The sequence below is a fragment of the Rhinolophus sinicus genome, chromosome 14 (assembly GCF_057876585.1).
Source record: "Rhinolophus sinicus isolate RSI-liver-muscle chromosome 14, RSI-T2T, whole genome shotgun sequence".
NCBI lineage: Eukaryota > Metazoa > Chordata > Mammalia > Chiroptera > Rhinolophidae > Rhinolophus > Rhinolophus sinicus.
Genome location: NC_142514.1, coordinates 163560110 through 163580039, shown reverse-complemented (window position 1 = coordinate 163580039; position 19930 = coordinate 163560110). Strand labels below are relative to the sequence as shown.

General features: G+C 35.1%; 1 protein-coding gene and 2 pseudogenes across 3 annotated transcripts in view; 1 reads left to right on the top strand and 2 right to left on the bottom strand.

The window, feature by feature from the left end:
* The window catches only part of IMMP1L (inner mitochondrial membrane peptidase subunit 1), a 69578-nt gene that overhangs the window by 7264 nt on the left and 42384 nt on the right, over nucleotides 1-19930 (top strand). For all 3 annotated transcript variants that reach the window (XM_019738522.3, XM_088789503.1, XM_019738521.3), the window contains one exon: nucleotides 11097-11209. In XM_019738522.3, the coding sequence (XP_019594081.3) occupies nucleotides 11146-11209 (64 nt within the window). In that variant the 5' untranslated portion in view covers nucleotides 11097-11145. Of the gene's footprint in view, nucleotides 1-11096; nucleotides 11210-19930 lie in introns of those variants that run through there.
* LOC109450826 (heat shock cognate 71 kDa protein pseudogene) lies at nucleotides 3394-5944 on the bottom strand (annotated as a pseudogene).
* LOC141572252 (lipid transferase CIDEB pseudogene) lies at nucleotides 12651-14100 on the bottom strand (annotated as a pseudogene).

Below are 19930 nucleotides of genomic sequence, written 5' to 3'. Positions count from 1 at the left end.
GCTTTTCATCCTTAACCAAGGAGACTGTTCATGTCTTCGTCAATTTTTAGAAATAGGATTATCTTTCTCCCTGGATTTGTAGTTCTTTTTATATTTTGGACAAGAGTCCAGTCTCAAGTAAATGTGTTACAAATATCTTCTCTTAGTCTGTGACTTGTAATTGTCTTGATTTTAGTCAAAATATATTTTGATGTATCAGTTTTTCTCTTTATGTTCTAGCACTTTATGGCTAGGTTTGCCTACTTAAAGATTCCAAAGATGACCTCAATGTTTTCTTCTAAAAACCCTGCTGTCTACTTTTAAACATTTGAATCTCCATTCTGTCAGAATTAATTTTTTTGTCTTTGGTGTGAGGCATGGCAAAGGTGTATTTGTTTTTCCTATATAGATATCCCTGTTGACCTAGTACCATTTATTGAATAGGCATTTCTTTCCCTGTTATTGAATCATCACTTTTTCATAAATAAAGGCACATGTGTTAGGTAGAGTTCTTTTTGGACTGTTCATTCCATTGGTTAATTTGAGATTCTTCAGGTTCTTCAGAAGGGTGACTTGTTTTTTTCTGAGTTTTAAGCACGTGTGTTTTACTGTGCTTAAGTTAAATCAGTATAAATAAGAAACTCGCTCTTTGGTAGTCCTTTTTTATAATTTTGATGTCCCCCAAATCTTTTTGTTTCTGTTTAATCTGTAGAGCCTTCCTATAATTTTTTTTTTATTTTGTCCTGAGTTTATGGTTTATCTATGAGAGGGTTTGTCTGTTGTGAGCTTACTTGACCATAACAGAAGCAGCTCTTAGCTACGCTTTTAGTGACTGTATTATTTCTCCTTTTAAAAAACTGCTAATATTGGTTATTCGTGTTTCTTTTTGCTATTTTTTTTTTATTGTTAGGTTTGCTATGAATTTTTCATTTTTATTTATCTTTCTACAAAAAACCCCCAACGTTTGGCTTTTAAAATTTTCTGTTTTCTGTTTACTTTCTATTTTATTAATTACTGCTCCCTATTATTTTTTTCCTTCTACATTCTTTGGTTTTGATTTGCTGAGATTTTGTTTCCCTCCCTGTGATAATAGCTTAATTACTTCATTGATTTTCTGTCTTCTGCTATGCTGTTCATAATTAAGGGTATAATTTTCTATAAGTACTGCGTTTACTGCATCCTACAAATTTTAACATTTTATATTTTCGTCATTTATTTCTAAATATTTTTGACTTTTTGTTTTGATTTTCTCATTGACCTATAAAAATTTTAGGACACTGTTGAGAGTGCCGAAATATTGAATTATATTGGATTCCAAGAAAGCAGGTGTAACCTGGGACTTTCTAGAGCACGAGTACTTATGTCATCCTAATTTCAGTGGATATTTAAATATAAACAGAAAACTGGAGGGTTTAAGTTAAAATTTAAAAACCCATTGCATACTAATATCTTGGAATATTCAATGTTATAGGGTAAATGTGCTGAAAGGTAAACATGTTTTTGTTCGAAGAGATTTGTCAAGTGTATCTATAAAAGTGAACAAGACATTTTTAGTGGTAAACACTAAAAATTTTGAGTGATTATAGAAAAACATCCAGAACTAGAATGATCTGGCATTAGTATATCTCCCGATCAAGGACTGTCATTCATCTTTGCATGTAGCCCAAGTAAGGAACTGAACAGCTACAGCCTGTGTCTGTATCAACTTGTGTATCAACTTTTGAGGAGTCTCATACGCATAAAGCTGCTGTGCTGATCTAAGCCTGTGTGTTGTTCTAACTGTTCTGGACATTTCTGGTAAGGTGTGATTAATTCCTCCTCAGAATGAATAATTATGGGAGCCCAGGGGAAGGCCAAATATTTAAAATCATTCCATGTTAAGTTTCTTACATCATATCTGCTGATAATGCATGAAGGGTCACACAGACTAGTGAAGCTCCTCTTTGAGGAAATACATAATTCTTGGCCCAATGAGTAGTGTTAGCCGAGGGAAATATATATTGACTGCTGTTTTCTAGTTAATAGTCTGAGGTACTTCATATACTGGATATGAAACTTATAGCAGGATAAATGAAAATTAAAAATCCTAGTAAATGTTCTCATCATTAGCTCATAACTAAATTGGAGGAAGGTATTACATAACTTTTGTAAAACTTTTTATTCATGGCTCTTGCTCTATATACTTAAGCCTACCTTTCTTTGAGTTACATTTTCTTAGGAAACATGTTTGTATTATTTTCAAATTTGGTAGCATTAATTTCATTCTGTACATTGAATTCTATTATAATCTCATCCATATCTATGATGATACTTAGATTTTCATTTACAGCATTGTATCTTTATCTTTGGATTTTCTCTCAATTCATGTTTTTCTCTCTGAATAACTTTGAAATATTTAAAAAAATATTAACTTTGAAATATGTGAAAATATATTTTAGTGGTACTCTTCATGGAATGACATCTTAGATTATATGCATTATTACCGTTTCTAACATTGCTAATTTCTTTTTCTGAATTTAATCTGTCTTACTGCTTCCTTTCTCGTAGGTTTTTTTTCTTTTCTTCACTATAGTACTTTTTTTAAAATAAAAATTAAAATACAGTTCTGGTAATCTATTATGGTAATTTCCAGATAAGCCCTGTCCAGTAGAACTTCCTGTGTTGATGGAATCTCATATAATGTTCACATGTCACAAGATCTACACTGTCTAGTACGATAGTCATTAAATACATGTGGCTATTGGGCACTTGCAGTGTGGTTAATACAACTGAAGAACTGAAGTTTAAATTTTATTTTAATTACTTAAATTTAAACACTACATTGGGCTAGTTGCTACTATATTGGACAGCATAGCTCTAGATCAAGATTTGGCAAACATTTTCTGTAAAAGACCAAATAGTAGATATTTTAGGCTTTGCAGACCATGTGGTCTCTGTTGCGACTTAGCTCTGCTGCTGTAGCACAAAAGCAGCCATCAACAACTTGTAAATGAATGAGCATGGCTGTGTTCCAGTAAAGCCTTATTTGCTAAAATGGAGTCAGCTGGATTTGGCTGATGGTCCCGAGTTTGACAAGCTCTCCTCTACATAAAAGATGTGGCTAGGGGATATATACTTTTCTTTTTTCTGCTCTACATTCCCTGGGTTCTTTCTGTTATTTTTTTTTCCGCGCGCGCATGTGTGTGTGTGTGTGTGTGTGTGTGTGTTTTGGAGGAGAGAGAGGAGTGTTCCTGCAACTTTTTTTTTTTTTTGGTGCCAATTTTAAATAGTTTTATTTAAGACAGCATTTTCCACTTTATAATACAGTGCTTATAAAGTACATCATTATTACCTTTCCCTGTGCACGTATTCCATATTCAAGTATTAAGAATGCCCAGTTTTTTTAGCTCAACTTTAAAACTGCTGTGAATTTGCTGCAAATTTGGGTCCTTCCATATTTTGTGTGGAACAATGCTAAATTTATGCTCATGTTTGGCTCAATCAACCTCTTCAATGGTGGGTCCAGAAGAGGCACCACCAGAAGGAGGGGCTCCACCACCAGGGAAGCCTCCAAGCATCCCTCCTGGCGTGCCTCCTGCACTCTGGTACAGCTTGGTAATGATGGGATTGCAGACTTTTTCCAGCTCTTTCCACTGATGTTCAAATTCTTCCTTCTTTGCAGTCTGATTCTTATCAAGCCAGTTGATGATTTCATTGCACTTGTCGAGAATCTTCTGTTTGTCCTCATCATTGATCTTGCCTTGGAGTTTTTCATCTTCAACAGTTGCTTTCATGTTAAATGCATAGGATTCAAGTGAATTCTTGGAAGGCACCTTGTCCCTCGGCTTCTCGTCTTCAGCTTTGTACTTCTCAGCTTCCTGGACCATGCGCTCGATGTCTTCCTTGCTCAGGAGACCCTTGTCATTAGTGATGGTAATCTGGTTCTCTTTTCCTGTACTTTTATCCACAGCAGAGACATTGAGGATGCCATTGGCATCAATATCAAAAGTGACTTCAATCTGAGGAACATCTTGAGGTGCAGGAGGGTTACCTGTGAGTTCAAACTTGCCAAGCAAATTGTTATCCTTGGTCATGGCCCGCTCACCTTCATAAACCTGAATGAGAACAATAGGCTGGTTGTCAGAATAGGTAGTGAAGGTCTGTGTCTGCTTGGTAGGAAGGGTAGTATTGCGCTTGATGAGGACAGTCACGACTCCACCAGCAGTTTCAATGCCAAGGGAAAGAGGAGTGACATCCAACAGCAGCAAATCTTGAACATTTTCAAATTTGTCTCCCAGATAGGATGGCTGCCTGGACAGCTGCACCATAAGCAACAGCCTCATCAGGGTTGATGCTCTTATTCAACTCTTTTCCGTTGAAGAAGTCCTGCAGGAATTTCTGAATCTTTGGGATACAGGTAGAACCACGCACCAGGGCAATATCATGGATCTGGGACTTGTTGAGTTTGGCATCCCATGGGGCTTTTTCTAGGGGCTTTTTCTACAGGGTCCAGGGTGCCACGGAAAAGGTCAGCATTCAATTCTTCAAATTGGGCATGAGTGATAGAGGTACAGAAGTCGATTCCTTCATAGAGTGAATCAATCTCAATACTGGCTTGGGTGCTGGAAGAGACGCTTAGCATGTTCACAAGCTGTATGGAGGGGATGGACAGCCCTCTTGTTCTCACTGATGTCCTTCTTATGCTTGCGCTTGAACTCTGCAATGAAATGGTTGACCATCCTGTTGTCAAAGTCTTCTCCACCTAAGTGGGTGTCTCCAGCTGTAGATTTGACCTCAAAGATTCCATCTTCAATTGTGAGAATTGACACATCAAAAGTGCCACCTCCCAAGTCAAAGATCAGCACATTTCTTTCAGCTACAACCTTTTTGTTTAAGTTGTAAGCAAGAGCAGAAGCAGTTGGTTCACTGATTCTAAGCACACTGAGACCAGCAATAGTTCCAGCATCTTTGGTAGCCTGTCTCTGAGAGTCATTGAAGTAAGCAGGTACTGTGACGACAGCAGTGGTAACAGTATTCCTGAGGTAGGCTTCTGCAATTTCCTTCATCTTTGTCAAAACCATAGATGGCACTTCTTCTGGATAGAAATTTTTTGTCTCTCCCTTGTATTCTACTTGGACCTTGGGCCTGCCAGCATCATTCACCACCATGAAGGGCCAGTGCTTCATATCAGATTGAACAATAGCATCATGAAATCTACGTTCATTCAGGTGTTTGGCATAAAAAACCATGTTGGTGGGGTTCATTGCAACTTGATTCTTTGCAGCATCACCGATCATTCAGTATCAGTAAAGGCGACATAACTTGGGGTGGTTCGGTTTCCCTGATCATTAGCAATCATTTCCACTTTTCCGTGTTGGAAGACACCCACCCAAGAGTAGGTGGTGCCCAGATCAATGCCAACTGCAGGTCCCTTAGACATGGTTGCTTCTGTCTTGTGAAGAAGACAGATCCCGACAGCTGCCCCCTCGTTCAATCTCCTGCAACTTTTAAAGAGAGACTATTACTCTCCTTGAGGTTGTTACTATTTTCTTCAACTTCTGTTCCAACTTGTATATTTCTTTGTATGTGGGAGGAGATGGTAGATAGGCATTGCATTTTAAATTTCTTTAAACTCTACTCTTTGTTCTTTTTAATTCTACTCTCATATGCCTCTTGTTTCATAGGTGCAATATGTTATCGAAAATCTTGGAAGATGTTAAATGGAATTCTTTTCCTTTTTTTTTTCCTCCCTGAATTACCTCTCATTTCTCCAGAGTTGCTTCATCTGTTTTCCGTCATGGGCTGCCTTTTTCATTCTTGTGGTTTCTTTAAATATAGGTGATCCTTGGTTGTCCATTCATATTGATACATGACCAATTGAATAATATAACTAACTGGAGTGGATTTTCTCTTCTTTTGTTTCCCTAGCATTTTTTTACCCTAAATGGAAAGAATATTGATGGGGAATTCCTTGTAGGTAGGTAGGACTTATTTATTGGTGTGCTTTTCTCAGTGGATAAACAGAGCAAGCAGATAGGTAGGGATCTTATCTAATAGCCAAATAAGGAGGATCTATCCTAGGTTTCCAAACACCATACTTTGGAGCCCAAATTCCTGTCAAGCAGATAATACTTTTTTTTTTTTTTTTAAAGTCAGTCATCCTTCATAACTGTTGATTCTGCCCACAACCCCTTAGGAGTTGGAAAGAAAAGTTCCATATTCCCTGAAACATTCTCTTGTGTGTGTGCTTGGCCAGGGGTCAGCATACTTTTTCAGAGACAAGATAGTAGATATTTTGTCTCTTGCAGCCTCTTTTACAACTACTCAACTCAGCCATTGGAAACCAGTCATAGATAATACGTTAATATTGAGCACAGCTATGTTTTAATAATGCTTTATTTATGAACACTGAAACTTGAATTTCACATAATTTTTACATGTCTCAAAAAATTTTTTTTTTCTTTCAGCCATTTAAAAGTATAAAAATAAGTGTTAGGTTGCAGGGTATACAAAAAACAGGTAGTAGCCTGGAAAGTTTGCCCTGTGAACCTAGTTTGCCAAACCCTGTACTAGACTGTTGTTTTTTCCACCTTATTCTACCTATCACTATGATTTCATATGTCCTATCTTCTAGAAATTCTTCAAAATCTTTCGTAAGTTGCTGCTGTTCACTCCCTTTTACTAGTCTGAGGCTGATTCTATTCAGGCCTTCAACAGATTGGATGAGGCCCACCGGCATTAGGGAGGGCAATCTGCTTTGCTCAGTCCAATAACTCAAATGTTAATCTCATCCAAAAATAAACACCCTTAATACTGTTTGGCCACATTATCTGGCACTGCATAGTCCAGACAAGTTGACACATAAAATTAACCATCACATTCACATAGCTACTAAGTAGTAGAGCTAGGCTTCTCAAAAGAGCTTGGCTATCTGATGACAAAACCCATGCTCTTATTTACTATTTGCACCTAGACCCAAACTCAGCATTAGTATCCTCCTAAAGATCATCTTTTATTTAGCTATTAATTTTACTTTTTATATTTTTCATACCCTAAGATGTAAGGTTAAAAAAAAGTTAAAAGGCCATTTCGTATTATAATTTTGTCATTCTGCAGAATGAAAGGTTTGAAAATAATTTGCTAGTCTGTTTGGTATTCTAAGGTTCAATTTTTAAAAATAAAATAAATCATGTTTCCTGTTTTTATTAACATTTCCGAAATGAACTCACATGGAATTAATGCGAGCATTGGAGTATGTTCATTTTAGAGCTTATCAGTAGCCTAGTCTTGATTCTCTAGTTGAAGTAGTTATGTCAGCCCTTTCAGCTAGCTATAAAGGTCTTGGATCCTTCTTTCAAACAAACGTCTTTTTTTGTGATAAAATATGTACAATATAAAATTTACCATTTTAATCATGTTTAAGTGTACAGTTTAGTGGCTTTAGATATATTTACAGTGTTGTGTAAACATTACCACCATCTGTTTCCAGAACTTTTTCATCGTCTCAGACAAAAACTCTTTACCCATTGAGCAATCATTCTCCATTCCTCCATTGCCCCAATCTCTGGTAGCTTCTACCGCCTGTCTTTATGAATTTACCTATCTAGGTACCTCATATAAGGGGAATCATATGATATCTGTTCTTTGTTAACATTTGCATAATGTTTTTCACTTAGCATAGTGTTTTTCAAAGTTCATACATCTTGTATTGTGTATCAGAACTTCATTTTTATGGCTGAATAATATTCCGATGTATGTACCGTGTTTCCCCGAAAATAAGACCTAGCCAGACAATCAGCTTTAATGCGTCTTTTGGAGCAAAAATTAATATAAGACCACCTGGTCTCATTTTACTATATTGTAAGACCGGGTCTTTAATATAATATAATGTAATGTAATGTAACATATAATATGATAATATACCAGATCTTATATAAGACAGGGTCTTATATTAATTTTTGCTCCAAAGGACGTGTTAGAGCTGATTGGCTAGACCTTATTTTCAGGGAAACACGGTATATAGCACATTTTATTTATCCATACATGTCTTGAAACATATTTGGGTTGTTTCTATCTTTTGCTTATTGTGAATAATGCTGCAATGAACACTGACATACAATATCTGTTAGAGCACCTGCTTTTAGTTCCTGTAGGTATATACGTAGAAGTGGAATTGCTGGATCATGTGGTAGTTCTATGTTTACCTTTGTGAGGAACTGCCAAAGAGTTTTCCATCATTACTGAACCATTTTGCACCAGGCTTCCAATTTCTCCACGTCTTCAGCAACTTTGGTTATTTTCTGTTTTATGGATATCCTAGTAAGTTTAAAGTGGTATATCATTGTGGTTTTGATTTGCATTTCCCTAATGTTTGTGATGTTAGCATCTTTTACAATCTCGATAAGCTGAGAGTTTTCCAAATTATCTGGTGTCAATTTCTTTTTGCTTAACAGTACCTCAATTTCTCTCTTTTCTCTCACATTTTACTATAAGCATCAAGGAGAAATCAGTACACACCTTCAACACATTGCTTGGAAATCTTAACTAAATACCCAAGTTCATTGCTTACAAGTTCTACTTTTCACCCAACAGTAGAATACACTTCAGCTAAGTTTTCTGCTACTTAATAACAAGGATTGCCTTCTTTCCCCTTGTTTCCTTCTTAAGACTTCACCAGAAGCCCTTTAATGTTCATATTTCTACATTCTATTCCTAACAATATATATGTATATTCTCTAAAAGTTTTCTCTGCCATCTTGTTCACTTCCTTCTGAGCCTTCACCAGAATCTCCTTTACATCTCTATTTCTACTACCAGTCTCTTCAATCTTTTTTATTTTTAGTTGTCTGTTACAGCAGTATACTACTTCACAGTACTAAAATTTATATTAATTTCCTAGGACTTTCTTAACAAATACTACAAACGTGGTGGCTTAAAACAACACAAATTTACTTTGTCACAGTTTTGGAGGCCAGAGTCCAAAATCAAGGTGTCAGCAGGGGCACATTTATTCCAGAGGCTCGAGGGGAGAACCCTTCCTTGCTTCTTCCAGATTCTGGTGGCTCCTCTTGTTCTTTGGTTTGTAGCAGCATAACTCCAATCTCTGCCTCCATTTTCACGTTGTCTTTTTCTCTGTGTGTCCTTTTCTGTCTCCTGTGAGGACACTCTTGTTGGATTTAGGGCCCACCCTAATCTAGTATGATCTCATGTTGATCCTTACTTTAATTATATCTGCAAAGACCCTGTATCCCAATAAGGTCACATTCTTAGGTTTCAGGTGGAAGTGAATTTGGGGGATTGTGGGTGCACTAAACACACTACAGTCTCTTTTTGGGTAAGTATATTATAAATGTGTTATATAATCTATAATTTTTAAAAAATTCTCTAGGTTTGTGCATATTTTGTTATGAGATTATTTCACAATGAACTAACACTATTAATGTTAATCATATTAGTGCTGAATAGGGAAAGCACTTTTTTCAGACTTCATAATGTACATTAGAAATGGGAGGTTATGATAATGTGACCTTGCTTTTTAATGAGGATGTTATACACATGTGCATGCATATACGAATAAACAACACTAAAAAAAAAGTATTAGTGTTCACACCAATGTAGTAGATCTGAAATCACCTCTTTTTTTAGAATAGTGATGGTCTCAAATTGACTGGAATGAGTTTGTGAGGTTAGATTTCCTTGAGATTTTTGGGTGTTTCAAGATTAACTCCAAAATGTTTAATGAGTTTTTCAAATATTTAAATAATTCAGAGGAAAAATTATTTTTGCAAGCAGCAGCAATATAACTTAAGTATATTTACTTGAGTCTTCCAATCAGGTGAGATTGTTAAGATCAAGTACAGTGCCTGTAAATGGGTGAAAGAGTATATTTAAGCAGTCTGGTATTACTGAAAAAAGAAAAACAACTCTGCTTTTAAGGGTCCTAAGATTTAAGGAGAAAAAATGGTAGGGTCATAATGAGAGGAGATTGAATAAATCAAAAATTGGGGTTGAAACACTAAACAGAGGAAAGATTGATTGGCAGAAATAAGCAAGTATCAGAAAAGTGACATGTACTATAGCAAAGGCAAATAGGATAAGAGGAAGACTTAAGGAGAACAAAAGATAAGAAACAATATGAATAACTTAATGATAAAGGGCAGAATATTAATATATAATAAATAGCTTCAGTCAAATTAATAATAAATTGTTAGAGTCACTGTAGTCTTGATATCATACACTCAAGGTTCTCATATCATTTTCCCAGAAGAAAATAGTAGGAACTATTTTACATATTAATTAAATTTCAAATGAATATATTATTCACATGTTGCTATATTGATATTTGATATTGTGTACTTTCAATTAGATGTAATTATGTATTTTAAGATACATGTTCATATGCTGTTATTTTCTTTTAATGGCAAAAATTTAGTTTTCAGTGTAGACACTCAAATGTCGCACATAAACATAAAGCAGAATTTTAACATTTCAAATAAAAATGGGGCTAAGACATTTTTTTCAGTCATAATGATTGACATCGAGTTATTATAGTTGAATATGAGACAGGTTTTGATATCCAAGACAGTAATATATTTTACTTTTGTCCTATTACTTCTTACATGGTTTTTCCACAATATGCATTCTTCATATTCAGTAAATATCTAGCTAATCAGTCTTTAACACACCAGCATTACAGACTACTTCTTTGCCTTTTCATGCTTAAAATTAACCTCAGATTATTCATGCTGACATGTAGAAATGAATGTTATGTCCTGTCTATTACCTGCAAATTTTAGAGGAATTTGGTATATCAGAACTGTGTATGATTGGCTTATCTACTTTTTTAAGGCCTTGAACACAGTTCTCTATAGACTGATTAGATTGATTAATATATTATGTCACCTACTTACTTTCTTCTTGTACTTTGAATTCCCTCCTGATAAAGGACTTTATTATTTTGGTTTTTAAAAATCATTTAATCCAAAATTTCGTTGAGTATTTGATTCAAACTCCCATTGACCTGCTAAAGAGGAAGCCACATCTTAATAACTGAGAGACATTTAGTCATATTATATATTAATTCAACTTAACATGGCTGAGAGAAGCCTTTACCTAATAATTTTGATTTTCTGCTTTAGGAATCCTGAAACCGTGGATTACCCATATATGCTTTGAGACATGCTTTAGATGTTTTTTTCTGGAAGCCCTGCAACTACCCAAAATATTGAATGTATTGTAGAACAGACCTATGGTAAGTGGGCTTTTTTCCTTTTTTCTTCTGTCCAGTTCATGTTCGAGTTAAGTCTTATGAATGTTGTAATGCTGCTCCCTGCTGGACACTGTAATTTTTTAAAGTTGGCACTTAATAGATGGGCAAATAATTGATTAGCTGGACCCACTAGGGATGGGACTCCTCAGCAGCATTCACAAGAAAACAGCCATGTACAACAAAAGCAACTTTCTTACCGTACTGAGGGATACCATTGCCGTCGTGTTGATGTCTGGAGCGGGATGAAAGTGCTCACAGTCTTGCTTCTCAATTTCATTGTCTCCTTCCTGTTTGGTGGCATCTAAAAGTTATACATTGAAGGATGCTTGTAGGTCATGGACCTTTTAGGATTTTCTAAATTGTGTGTGTGTTTGTAATTTAAGTCAGTTTTTAAATTATAATTACTATTATTATCTCTTGTAATAAATTAAATTCCCTTTCTGTACTTTTGTTTTTCTAAAGCAAATATTTGAAACAACTCCAGTGTAATTTAAATTAGGCATTGTTGGGTCTAATTAGAATGAGTAACCCTACGTTACATTTTATACAGTGGATTTTAAGTGTAACTTGTTTTGTATAGCATCCTCTAATCCAGCTATCATGTTTTCTAGTATACACAGTGAGTGATACACAGCATGACATTGGGTTGGACCTCAAGTGTCGTGTCTGTGTCAGTCTTATCATGAACTCTCACATTGTAGGCATGCACAGGTGCTACCCAAATGGTTTGAAAATGTGTGAGAGTTAAAAGTGTTTTTCTTCCTACTTTTGAGCTGAAATATATTTTCTGAAGTGTATCCTGTATAAAACTGTTGCCCGGATGTAATGTAGATTTTTTTGGAAAGTAATCATACATTTTCTTGAAAAGAAGAAAAAGTGACAGAAACAACATTGAGCTAAGCAAAGATTTAGCAGGATAACTGATCTTACACTCTTTAACAGCCTGGTACTTTTTTGATAGCTATTGGGAAAACCTATGAAATCTACTCTTAGTTAGGACTATGGAGAATTAGGCATAGTAACTTGTTCTTTATTATTAAAATATTGCAATAATAAGTAGCAATGTGCACCAAGAAAATAAAATTGTTAGCAAAAAAAAGAAGCCCTCTTTTCCTTCTCTGCAAGAATATATTATTTCAGAAAATATATAATTTAAAACTTTTTAGTGTGAAATGTAACCTCATATAGTACCATAGATGTATAGTAAAATGAGTAAGTATATAGCAAACTTCCATGTTTCCATAGATCATTACTGGCCTCCCAGAAACCCTTGATTTAAACTTCCTTTTCTTTAGAGGTAACCAGTGTCCTGATTTTTATGGTAATTATTTATATAATTCTCTATGACTTTACCACTTTTATATGTATTCCTCAGCAATATGTTGGTTTTTATCTCTTTTTAATCTTTCTGGAATCATATGTATTTTGTTTTTTCAAACATTCTTATTGGAAATGTGTTTGTTGTTTTGCGGGGGAAGGGTGTGAAGAACGAGATCTCAGAGAGGGCTGTCTTCAGTGTACTGGGGAGCTTAGGGGTAGGAGGAGTTGTGAGGAATTTAGATGTAGCAGCAATCATGGTGGGATCAGGGTGCCTGGGGACAGGTGTGGGGTATTTTAGGATAAGTGGGAGGCTGGCAAGATGGCTAGGAAGGGACAGCATTCTTCAGGAAAGGGTGTAGGCTAGGGGTGGAAGGCATTATGCTGATGGGGCCTATTGTAATGCAGTCCGAGGACAGTGGGGGACATCAGGTGAGTATCTAGTCCCCAAACTGACGCTGTCACAGTCCCCATAGTGTGTCTGTTGGAACAAATGTAGGGGCAGAGCTCAGAGCCCCTTCTCAGTAGGGATGGAGGTGACCCTGCTGCTGCTGCCACTGCCACTGCTCAGCCCACTCCATTGCATGATGAAGGGTGGAGGAAATGCCCAGGATATATGGCCCACGCCTTGCAGCAGCATGCACATCCAGCTGGAGGAGCTCCTTGAGTAGTTCTGTTGGGCCAAGTCCTTGAAAGTCACAGCCCATTGAGGAGAGCTTGTACAATGTGGCTTTGCCATTCAGGCCGCCAAAGAGGTCTTAAGGGTTTTGCTTGTACGTGTTGATGGTGATGAAGGTGACATCCTTGCTGCGCTTCGGCTTCTCCCAGCCCAGGTCATGTGACAGCCCCCACTCCGGCTGGAGCTCCAACTGCGCCCCAGCCCGAGCCCCATCAGGCATGCGTCATCTTCCAACAGCTGGAAGAAGTCCTTGCTCTCCATGGAGCTCCCATGCGCTTTAGCTCCAGCGTGCTGTGTCCTTTATCAAGCAGTTCCTGGAGTGTGGCAGCTGCGGTTGGGCGCAGGCACAGGAATGGGCCTGGGGTGGCAGCGCTCAAGTCCAGACCCGAGAGCCAAACTCATCACTCATGTTGGACACTGACCTGAACCTGGAGACTGTGACCGGCCTTTGTGCTTCCCTTAGCGCTGGTGACACCAGTGATGCTGGCTCGGCTCTGGTGTTCCGGTTGGGGTACTGGGTGGCATGGCATGTGGGTGGACTGGCTGGTGAGTGCCATTTTCGGGAATCATATGTATTCTTTCTTCCCTTACTCAGCATTATGTTTAGAAAATCATCTATGTCATTGCATGTAGTTTAATTTTGTTTATTTTCATTACTATATATTCCTTTGGAATGAATATGACAATTCATCTGTTCTGTTGTTGGTGGATGTTTGGGTTGTTTCTACTGTTTGGCTATTATAAATGACATTGCCATGAACGTTCTTTTATATTTCATGTGTTGTTTTTTATATGTGTCAGGTAGAAAAAGGCATTTTCAGGTTAAAGAGAATTGATTATAGTGGTATTTTAAATTAGTTTAAGTGAATATATGAGAAATTTGTTGTATCATGAGAGTAACACATTAAATATTGGAAAAGATTCTGAAGTGATTATAATTTTACTGTCGGCATTAAATATATGGTAAAGTGGCCTATAGTTCGTGATAGCTTAAATAGTATATGTATAGCTATATAAATATAATATAGGACGTAATGCAGTAACTCTTTGTTTTACTTTATTAGCACATTTCTTGTTTACTATCAGGGCATGTTTTCTATAACCACTTTATTGAAGAAAGGAAGGAGGGCTAGAGAGGTTGATTTACTTGAATAAGGTCATTTAGCAAGTTGGAGCTAGAAACCAGACCAGCCTATCTACTTGACAATCACAACTTAAAGAAAACAAAGTGAAAAGTGAAATCAGGATATTTTCTTGAAAGTATCCAGCCATTTAAGTGGAAAATTTGCTTGATTTGACTAGCTTTCAGAAATTATCAGATCTTCTTTTGACTATGAACCAAGAACTGGCTTAGCACAGGGAATGGTTTGTTTAAAGCCCCCAGAGTATAAATGCACTTTATCACAGTTCATCAGCAAAAGGCAGCCATCGTATATTCTAACTTTGAGTGAGAATTTTGAGTAATTCTTCATCCATTGGGCTATTGTTAACAAATGTTATATTCCTCATCTGTTAATTTTGTGGATAATTGAATGTGTCAAAATTTCTTCTATAAGAATATTTTTCCAAGATGCTTCTAAAAATCTAAAATTTACCCTTCTGTTTTCCTAAGCAGGACACACTAAGAATAATTTAAGTTTTTGTTTTGTTTTGTTTTGGCGGCTCAGAGTTGTCATTGTGAATATCAGTCATGTCACAGAATTTATGTGGTTTCCTCAGAGATGGTTATGCTGTGTAGGACTGTTCTCTTAAATTGTACTAGACTGATAAGCTTTTATGTCGTAGGTGCTACTTATGATGTGTTTTGTTTATTGGTTTTTTTGTTTTGTTTTGTTTTACCTATATTAGGTAATTCTTGTGTTTCGCTGTGAGTGCATTATATTGACTCTAATAGTAAAATGAGCATTTGCCTAGCATTATACATTTGCTTCGGTGAGAGTTTAAGTATGATTCTACTCCATCTACTGACTAAAGGCATAGAATGGGTGGCAGCTTTTTAAAATTTACTTTGGGGTCAGCAGCTGGCTAGTCACTTTGTTTCAGGGGCTTAGATTTTTTTCCAACCAATGTCTGGATGATTGAAATGAAACATAGATTGCACACACAGGTATATTCTTATGTGGGAAATAAAAACTATCATGTACATGTTCTCTTACAGAAAAGTGATAATGAAACTGGATTCACTTAAGGATTCCTTCAAATAGGAAATCCAATGGACTTAAGTGGTTGTTTTCTAATTATAAAATATTTGATAGGCTGGGCAGTGAAATAAAAACCATGTATTAATACTACTTATTGAAGATGGCAGTCGTAAAGATTAAACCACCTTTAAATGATAGCTTTTTAAAGGAAAATATAGAAATAACACAAATTTGATTTCGTGGAAACATTTAAGTCTTCAGGAAGACATTCATTTAAAAGTGAAATGCATTTTTGACTGCCTATCCAATTACAAACTATTCAACAAAAATTTGAAAAACGGGTGGTGGGTTATATTTGTTTTTAGATGACAGGAGATAATTGGGAAGGTAGACAACTGCTATCCCAAGATTAAAGATTAATCTGCTATCCCAAGTAAGTTCTTATGTCAGTGAAGTTTTTTTACATTTGAAAATTCATTTGCTCTTAAACTTACTAAGTCAATAAATTTTACACATGCATTTAGGGGAAAAAAATAAGCAGCGTCATGTAGTTTTTTGCAATGAGAACATCTTTGAGAATTTGCCCAATGAACAAAATATCTTAGAGGCCCAAAGAAAGGAATAGCTTTTTCTAGGATACTTCTGAGATCCATATGTGGTGGAAATGCAAAATGATACAATCCCCATAATTTGGCAATTTCTAGAAAAAGACCAATGCATTTATACATTTGTCTCAGTACCAATTCTGGGAATGTATTACAGATATACTTGTGTATCTATAAAATAACATATGCATGGGAGTTTTCATTGTAGCTTTTTCACGGTAGTAGCAAAAGACTGGACACACCCCTTATGTCTATCAGTAGGGTACTTGTTAAATGATCTGTGGTCTGTCTATACAATGAAATACTCTACAGCTATAAAAAAAGAAAGTGTTCTCTACATGCAGAGTTGGAAAATTTTCAAACATACATTGTCATTTGAAAAGAGCAGAGTTAAAACAGTGTATTGTATACTACTTTTTGTGTAAAAGGAAGGGGAATAAAATACATATTTAGAGATGCTTATATTTGCATAAAGAAAATCTGGAAGGGTATACAAAATGTAAATCCTGTGTGCCGATGGGTGAAGAAAACAGAGTAGAAGGGACTTTTACTGTATATCTCTTAGATTGTTTTAATTTTTGAATATGTGAATGTGTTGCTAGTTAAAAGTAATTTTATTTGTAAATCAAATGAGAGAGAATGGGATAAGCTTACTGTATTTTCCACAAAATTAGCCAATTTTACTCATCTACCCCCAGAGCTTAGCAGATAGTAAGCACTGAATAAATATTTGTTATACAAATTAAAAATGAACTCTATAGTCTTTTGATAATCTGTTTAGCTTATTTCTTAAAGTATATTTTCAAAATGAGAACAACAGCATTGTAAGTCATGTGTTGATTCCAGTATAAAAATAAGGGAAATATTTAAGTGGGAGATAATGAGATACATAGTTTATTATATTATCATGGAGTTTCATTTAATGGGAATGATATTGATATTAATGAATTAATTATATTTTCTTTACCTTCATTGAAAAGTAAAGTAAAACTTTTCAAGAGATTCCTATTAAACTAAGTAATAAGCTTTCATAATTAAAAGTAAAATTTTATGAAATTTGAGGGTAAGGGGGCAATTGCAAATATATATTCTTTGTACTGCCTTTTCTTCTGTGAGACTGTAGTTTCCCACATAAAGACAACATTTCAGTCCTGAGACTGTTTTAGAAGCTCTGTCATAATAGCAGTAGCAGCAGCAGCAGCAGCTACTTCTGATACAAAGGCCAGATATCTCTGAAAATATGGTATTGTAGGTTGGAGAATGGGAGACGATAACAGGCTCAATGGCTGTTGCTCCTCCATTTTTGAGTACAGGAGCTAATCTCAGCTATTGAGTTGAAAATTTGATTACTCAAGGAAGTAGTATCAGAACCCTTACTTTTTTCTTTTAGATTACACACAGAGAAAAAAATGTACACACATCTTAAGAAAGGAAAAAAACTGTATTAAAATTACATTGATGGTAACCACTTTGAGCACCTCTTGTAATTGCAGAAGTCCAATGTGACTTGTGTTCATCTTTTGTTATCAGTATATATTGACTATTAAAATTTTAATAGTTTTTTTCCTTTCTTAAAATGTGTATACATTTTTTTTGGCACCCTCTGTATATGGCAGTTGTTCCTAAATTTCTTGTGACAAAGATTTTGACTACCTTTGTATATCTGTGTATTTGTGTGTAAAACTGACTTTTTGAAGAAAGCTCTATATACAGAAAAGTGCACATATTATAAATGATGGCTCAATGAATTTTTTGGAAACCAAATACACCCATGTAAGCAGCGAGCACCCGGATAAAGATAAAGAAAAAGGACATTATCAGCACTCTAGAAAGACACCTTCACGCTCCCTTCCAGTGACTGTTTCCCTCCTGCACCAGGGTAACCACTACACTACCCTGACTTTTGATAGCATAATTAGTTTTGCTTGTTTTTGTATTTTATATATAGAATTAAAGTCTATTTTATGTCTGGTTTCCTTTGCTTAGCTTTATGGCTTGAGATTCATCGACATTATTGCCTGTAGTTGTACTTTGTTAATTTTGCTGCATTTCATTGTATGATTATATCACAACTATTTTTTATCCATTCTGTTAATGGACATTGGGGTGCTTTCCATATAACAACACTACTATAACCATTCTAATACATACATCTTGATTGATATATTTGAGGGTTTCTTTTGAGGATATATCTAGAAGCAAAATTACTGGATCATAAGTATATATACGTCCAACTTTAACCAATATTGCCAGTTTTCTAAATGGTTTATTAGTTCACATTGATGTGAGAGTTCTTGTTGCTCCACTTCTTCGCTAACACTCCATTCTTTGCTTCACCTCTTTTGCTTTCCAAATTCTGGTGTGTGTAAAATAGTAAACCATTGTTGTTTTGCTTTCTAGTTCACTGATGATAAATGAAGTTGAATACCTTTTCATATGTATATTCCCTATTTCATGATCCTCTTTTGTGAAGTGCCTGTTCACCTCCTTTGCACACTTTTCTGTTGGGCTGTCTTTTTTTTCTTCGTAGATGTTCTTCATATGTTTGGAATATGTATGAGTTCTTCATTGAATATAGGTATTGCAGACATTTCTCCTGCCCTGAGGTTTGCCCTTTCAATTATTAATAGTGCTTTTGGTGAACAAAAGTTTATGACTTTAAAGTAGTCCAGTTTGTCGTTTATGTTTAATGTTTTTTACATCTTATTTAAGAAGTATTTGTCTACTCCAAGGATATTCTGTTCTCTTACTCTCGAAACGTGTTTGTGTGTTACCTTTAGATCTGTAATTTTAGACTGTATTTTCATTTTAGGCAATTTTGCTCTGCATTTTAGACTCAAGAATCTGTATCGCTAGACAGAAAAAGGAGGTGGATTTATGTTAATGACCATAATTATGTACTTTTAACAAAATACTCTCTTAAGAAAACAATGTGTTTATCTATGTTTGCCTCAACTGTAGGTTTAATGTACTGCTTTGTTTATTTTGTTTGCCTTTAAAGAGTCTACTAGATTATTCAGGGAAGAATTTCTGGGGTGGGAAAATAAGTGTTATCATTTTCAATATTTTTAACAACAATAGTATTCATAAAAATGTTTATCCATGAAATATAAAATTATGAAAGTATTTTTATATAAAAAATTTTAAAGTATTTACAGACACGATCCTAATTACCTCATTTGGATATAGTTCACTCTGTTCAAGTTTAGGATATCTAATTGAGGGGAAAATTAGGTTTTAACTTTTGGCATTAAAGCAATATGAAATATAATAGCTATTATATTTGAGAATTATTTTTATACGCTCTTTTTAATTATTTTCATTTTGAGTAGATCTTCTTGTGAGCATCAATTTGGTACATGTTATCATGTTATGAACATTCATTAGGCCTTCAGTGATACATTTTATTCAGAAATATTTGAGATATATGTTCTGATTATGTGCTATTATTTGTGTTGCAGAAGATTTTTTATTTTAGTTTTTATCTTGTCAATAATATATATTATTAACTTCACAATATTTAATTTTGCATTTACATTTCTTAATGAGAATAATTGCCTATTTAAAATGTATTTTTTCTCTGATTACAGTGCTGAAATTAAAGAAAGGTGATTGTACTTGACTTTTAACTAACCACTTAGATATTTTTCACTTGTCTTCTACATTTTTTAGTTTAAAGCATCAAATTAAGTAATATTTTATCCTGGCTTTTATTTGATTCATGAATTTAAAACCTAAAATTCAGATAAAAGATAGTTTCAAAATAAATTAAGTATATTATTTATGAGTGGAGCAACACATTAGCATTGGGTTCACAATAGATCATATCGCTTTTATTCCATCTTACAAGCTTAGCAGCACAAACAGAATAATCAACATATTATTTGGCTGTCATCTGCTGAACAGAAACCAGAGATCACAAGGAGGTTTTCCCTAGCTGTGGTGATGGCCTTTTTGTTCC